The sequence below is a fragment of the Branchiostoma floridae genome, chromosome 4, assembly GCF_000003815.2.
Source record: "Branchiostoma floridae strain S238N-H82 chromosome 4, Bfl_VNyyK, whole genome shotgun sequence".
Lineage (NCBI taxonomy): Eukaryota > Metazoa > Chordata > Leptocardii > Amphioxiformes > Branchiostomatidae > Branchiostoma > Branchiostoma floridae.
In genome coordinates this window covers 7,613,630-7,618,942 of record NC_049982.1, presented here as the reverse complement: position 1 = coordinate 7,618,942, position 5,313 = coordinate 7,613,630, and the positions used below count along the sequence as shown (strand labels likewise).

Genomic DNA, 5,313 nt, shown 5'->3' with positions numbered 1-5,313 from the left:
TAACAAGAGTAGCAAGTAGGCAGTCTTTATGGACTGTACTTTGAGAAATTTGAGTGAACCGGCGGAGAGCATGCCTAATAGATGTAATACCGGATATGACATCATCAAAATGGCGGCTGTTTAGTCCAGGAGACGCTCCATCATCCGGTGAACGGCGGTGATCTGGAAGCCGTTTCTCGTGGCTGAAAATTGAAAAAAAAAGGCCAACGGTGTTTTCAATCTTTGTTCATTGACTTATATCCTCAACAAAGCGTAAAAACACAACGGCAACTTTCCATAAATACAACAGGACTCCAGCTATTAAAGAGGGACAGGCAAAGGTTGATTCTTGATGGACGAGAATTCTAAGCTCACCGAAATAGCCTCCAGTGTATCCCCACCTGCAAGAAAGATGTTGACATTAATGGAAGATGTATATATGCAACTCAGAAAATATTCAATGATAAATGTTGCAGACCAATTAAAAGAACCATGATGTTGACCTCTCATCCACACCGAAAGCCCGGTGTACGTACCAATCCCAGCATCCCAAGGGGTTGACCGGAACGACCGACGAAGTGACTTGTGGGTAGAGGATGATGATGTTGTTCAGTTCTCCCACCTCGTTAAACCCAGCATGGCGGGCGTAGTAGTCACCGACGTACGACCTGAGTGGGAAACATTAAGGAATACAGGAACTCATTCTCGACACAGGTCTTGACCAGCCTGTACCATTGCCTTCACAGTTGTTGCCACAGTATGGATAATATTCCCTGCTGCACCACAATGTTTACCAGCACCACATCCGCGTTACCAATTCCATTGGCACTAGTCTTAGGTGATTTTTAGGTATATTTCTTCCCTCCCCCTCTCTCTGTGCCTTCCGTGCTAAGTTTTGATTGTTTCTGAATAGAATATGCATGTACGTACTTGCCCTGTTTGCAGCCGTGAAGATGAATATGCAGCTTGCAATCTGTAGAAAGTACAACTGTAACTTTGTTTGGAAGTGTTCCGAATCAACATATAGCCAAGAATAACATGTAGAAAGATTTACGGAGGCGAATGCTTCAGGGTAAGAGAAAGTCCGAACTATAAGGCCCTACACCATCAACAACATTCATACTACTTGGGTTAATTAGGGAAAATTTTACATGTGACAAAATTGCCAGGATGTCCTTATGCAGACAATTGCCAATAGTACGAGTTTGACTGAACGTGAACGTGGCCAAATGCATGCAATTTAGCCCCGCCTATTATAAGCTCCTCACAATTAAGCCTCTGGCTGCGAAGAGAGAGCAGTCAGCCCACCCAATAACAATAACAATAAAGATAAAAATAACAATAACAAATGCCGTAGAGACATATAGAACATGCATGTGTCAATGACAGTGAACCTATGACCGACCAGAGTATCTGCCCGCACAGCCTGACGGGATGTACACGAAGCCCTGGTCATCCATGCTGTAGGTGGACGGGGACGTGAAGTAGAAGAACTCCCCCTGGTCGAACGTCCTGAACTGCATACGGTGCCGAGATACGTTTAGCACGTTAAGGCCACAGTTGAAGACTTTGAGAGTCGGGTCTTATGATACTTAGAGTCAACTTGTAACGATTATTATAAACTTCCAGTTTTTTTAGACTTCTACTGGGTACCTGGTATTGGTATTGGTGCGAGGCTCAATATTTTTGTCTGTATCTCTTTCCGTCAAAAACAAATATTCCTGAAAAATCAGGCGAGTCTTTACCTGTCCTCGGTTAGCAACGTCACTGTAAGGATCAGGTTTCTACAATCAGAAGGGAGAAAAAATATGCACATGTTAAAAGAAGAACCATACAGCATTGAAGTAATTTCTATACTGAGAAGCTGCAATTACCAAAAGGCACTACGTGTGGAATCATGCACTGATAGCCTACATATCATACATGAAGCTAACAAATGAACCGTTACTGTAATCAACTGTTTTCGGTGACAACAGAGTAACAAAGGCTGTCGTTTTGCTGTATGTCGCTAGGGCACGATAGTGAGATCATTATGTGTACGCAACCACCATGTTTGGGAATAAGCTCTATCACAGAGTTCGTTACACATGTGTGAGCGAAAGGAATCCTGGATAATATGTCAAAGGTCGAGGCCCGTAAGAGCCGTCTTGTATGGACCATTGTTAAGATTTGCATGACAACGGAACGCATTCGCCAGTGATTCAATATACAGCCTCTTAAGGTCTCTTAACAATAGGTTCCGATGCCAAAAAGAGGAGAAAGCTGTTAATAACTCAACTTTCTGACGTTACTGGCACACAAACATACTCTGATATATGAACAACATATGAAAGCCCGACATCTCAGCTATCCAAAAAAACACATTTCGCCATGAATCTAACGGCACGGACTTCCGGGAAACTGAAAAATTGACCCTTGACCTCAAAACCGCACCACAACCCAGTGAGGAGGCCATGTGCTAGGACAAAAAAGTCCCAACTTTATACCCCCTAACAACCACAAAAACTCAGCTTTTTGGCCCTAATCAGAAAGTAGAAACCCTCCCCTGTCACACCCACCTCAAAAGCCAGGATTTCTACCCATTTGACCAGGAAAAAAATCTAGAAGTTTTAGACCCTGAACTATATTCATTTGCATAGCGGATTGACTGGCGGATCCCCGTAATGGCGCATGAAAAATGGCGGAATGTTTACATCAATTAGGCCTTCACCTTTGACATATTACCCAGAGTTCCTGTCACCCGCACATGCGTGGTGAACTGTGTGAAAGCGCTTATTCATCTCTTACCACGAGAGCCTGGGTGGAGCCGTAGATGTGGTTGAGCGCGTGGTACGCACCGTTGTAGTCACAGTTGTTCAGGTAGTTCGGTTGGTCGACCTGATCACACTGTGCGCCATAATCCGCAGTGGGCTGGAGATTCAAACATGAAAGATGATAAGGAATCAAAATCCAACAATGGCAGCCAGCTGGCTGAATTGATTTTTAAGACCTTACATCATCATCATCGGTCGGCTGCTGTGCAGTCGATGACAAGTCTTGCCCACGTCAGTCTGTCCGCAGCCAGTGCAGCAATAGCAGCATGGCTCATGTTACCCTCCGCGTCCCCCAGCAGGTTCTGTATATATAGGTCAGGTAATTCGTCTTCTGCCGACCAGGCTTTACATCATTAATATCGTAACCAACGTGAATTGATTTGATAATGAATATTTAAAAAACGTTGTGTTGAGAAACCTGCAGCTGGTCATGGGAGTAAAACATTAAAAAGAGACTATGTTGGCGACACTGACCATGCCGTGAGCGGCAGGTAGGTTGGTGACGAACTGGATGTTGTTGTTCTCGACGTACGCCTTGTAGTACTCCCAGGTCTGGCGCATGGTCGCTATCGAGAGACACATGGGACGGTGGTAAGTACTGTAAGTAAGTAATCCGTTGCGTGATTCATATGCTTCTCTGTGACTGGATGGTAACTTCCGTCAACAGAGTATTTCTTTCTTCAGAAACTAGTTACAAGTTGTCTTACATTAATTGCTGTTTTCTCATGTACGGTTCGGAGAACGTCACAATAGGAAGAGCAGTGATGTATCAGTCAGTAATGGACATCCGATCCAAACCTAACCAAACCAGCTATACCCATAATACTGTAGCTTCCAATCTGTTACTTAATAGTTACCGGTACATGGACTAGACCTCTGACCTCCCAAGTTCAAATCCTATATATCAAGTAAACTGGCTCTACTCAAGAAGTTTTGTATTTAGGCTTAATCTTTTTTTCATTTGAAGTATATACATACGTTAAGCAGTTGAGTTAATTATGTGTGCTGAATGAGAAGTGTAAATGTATGTATGTGTTGGCACCCAGTATCAGCCAGGCTGCCTGGGTTTGCCATGTATTGCATTGTCTGTCTAAATAATGTACTAAACCAAACCAAACCAGACCAAACCAACCTGGTGGTACGGCCACGTCGTTTGAACCGGTGAAGAGGTAGACCTTGTCCCCCCGCATGTTAGTGGTACCGTCTATGTTGAAGGTGATGGCGGCGGCGTTGGTGCTGGTCTCCAACACGGACACGTCAATCAGCGTGTTACCGTAGGAAAGGTACGGGGCTGAGGGGAAGTCAGTCATTTTATAATAACAATCTTTGATAATCCTTACACAAACATTAACCCTGCTTTGATATGGTCTTAAATCTTTCGAAAGAGTATCTATACTCTGCTTGAAAGAGTATTTATACTCTGCCTAAAAGAGTATCTATACTCTGCCTGATAGAGGATGAATACTCTGCATGAAGGAGAATGGTCCCTCTGCCTGAAAGAGTATTTATACTCTGCCTGGTAGAGGATAAATACTCTGCATGAAGGAGCTCGATTGATTAAACAAATTGATTTGAACATAGATTGACGATCGTTTTTATACAATACGCAGTCTAGTAAGAAGTGCATTTCGTCTTTAATGTTTGTCATTGGAAAATGTACATAGTCTATCTTGTAAAGAGGTACGTCTATGATAGATCATTGACAGGTGTGCAGTTTTGCTGAATGCGTTCATTAGTAACATCATACATAACAATTTCACTGAATACATTCAAATTTCATTCATACAAGGTCACGTAGCTATCTTTCAGGTACTTTACTTCACAAAGTTACATTAACTAGATGGCACACTTATTAAAAGGTTGCTAATAGCTGAGTATAGCTGTCGATTTCATACGTAAACGAATAAGATTTCATTGCATCCTTGCTACGTAAGCCATCTATGTTCAGAGGAATGTTAGAGTCAGACTATAATACATATTACCCCACGTAACCTTAACTTGATCCCATGTCAGTCAATCCATGGCAGTCAAAATTACCCGTATATGCATTTCATTTGCCGTTTATTTGCATTTTTAGTAAATCATAGCTTTGACATATTTCTATCCCCCCCCCCCTCGGTTTCTGAGACTTTATTGGTGTTCCACCCTCACACTCAGGGTTCACATCGCGGCAAAGCCTAACGATATCACCCCTGACAATTCAGCCAGGGCATTTGGGTATTTGGGGCGCCCTGCTTATGAATATTAATGAGATTGCCTGATTTGTCGCGGGCCAATCAGCGACCGGATTGCAAGTTTCGAACAAACAGCGTACGGCGCGGCGTGTACAAAGATCTGTTTATCTTTGCGTGATGGTAATGTTTTTTTTTTTCGTATGCTAGGTCGGTACATGTATACGGTGATGCCGTGGTTACCCTATACCCACAGAACCGACAAATGTTAAATTTGGTACCTGATAAAGACGTCTGGACGCTGAAAGAACGTTACGCCGGTACTGTTATCTTGCTTCTACATACGGAGG

The 5,313-nt window shown here is 43.1% G+C and overlaps 1 protein-coding gene across 1 annotated transcript in view; it reads right to left on the bottom strand.

Annotated features, from left to right (window-relative positions):
• Positions 1-5,313, bottom strand: part of LOC118412789 — a 6,839-nt gene continuing 1,526 nt past the window's right edge. Inside the window, exons 3-11 of the mRNA XM_035815811.1 lie at positions 3,925-4,083; positions 3,267-3,358; positions 2,767-2,889; positions 1,725-1,763; positions 1,385-1,496; positions 910-952; positions 516-647; positions 355-380; positions 1-182 (exon numbers count right to left, since the gene is read on the bottom strand). Coding sequence (XP_035671704.1) covers positions 121-182; positions 355-380; positions 516-647; positions 910-952; positions 1,385-1,496; positions 1,725-1,763; positions 2,767-2,889; positions 3,267-3,358; positions 3,925-4,083 — 788 coding nt within the window. The 3' untranslated portion in view covers positions 1-120. The remainder of the gene's footprint in view (positions 183-354; positions 381-515; positions 648-909; positions 953-1,384; positions 1,497-1,724; positions 1,764-2,766; positions 2,890-3,266; positions 3,359-3,924; positions 4,084-5,313) is intronic.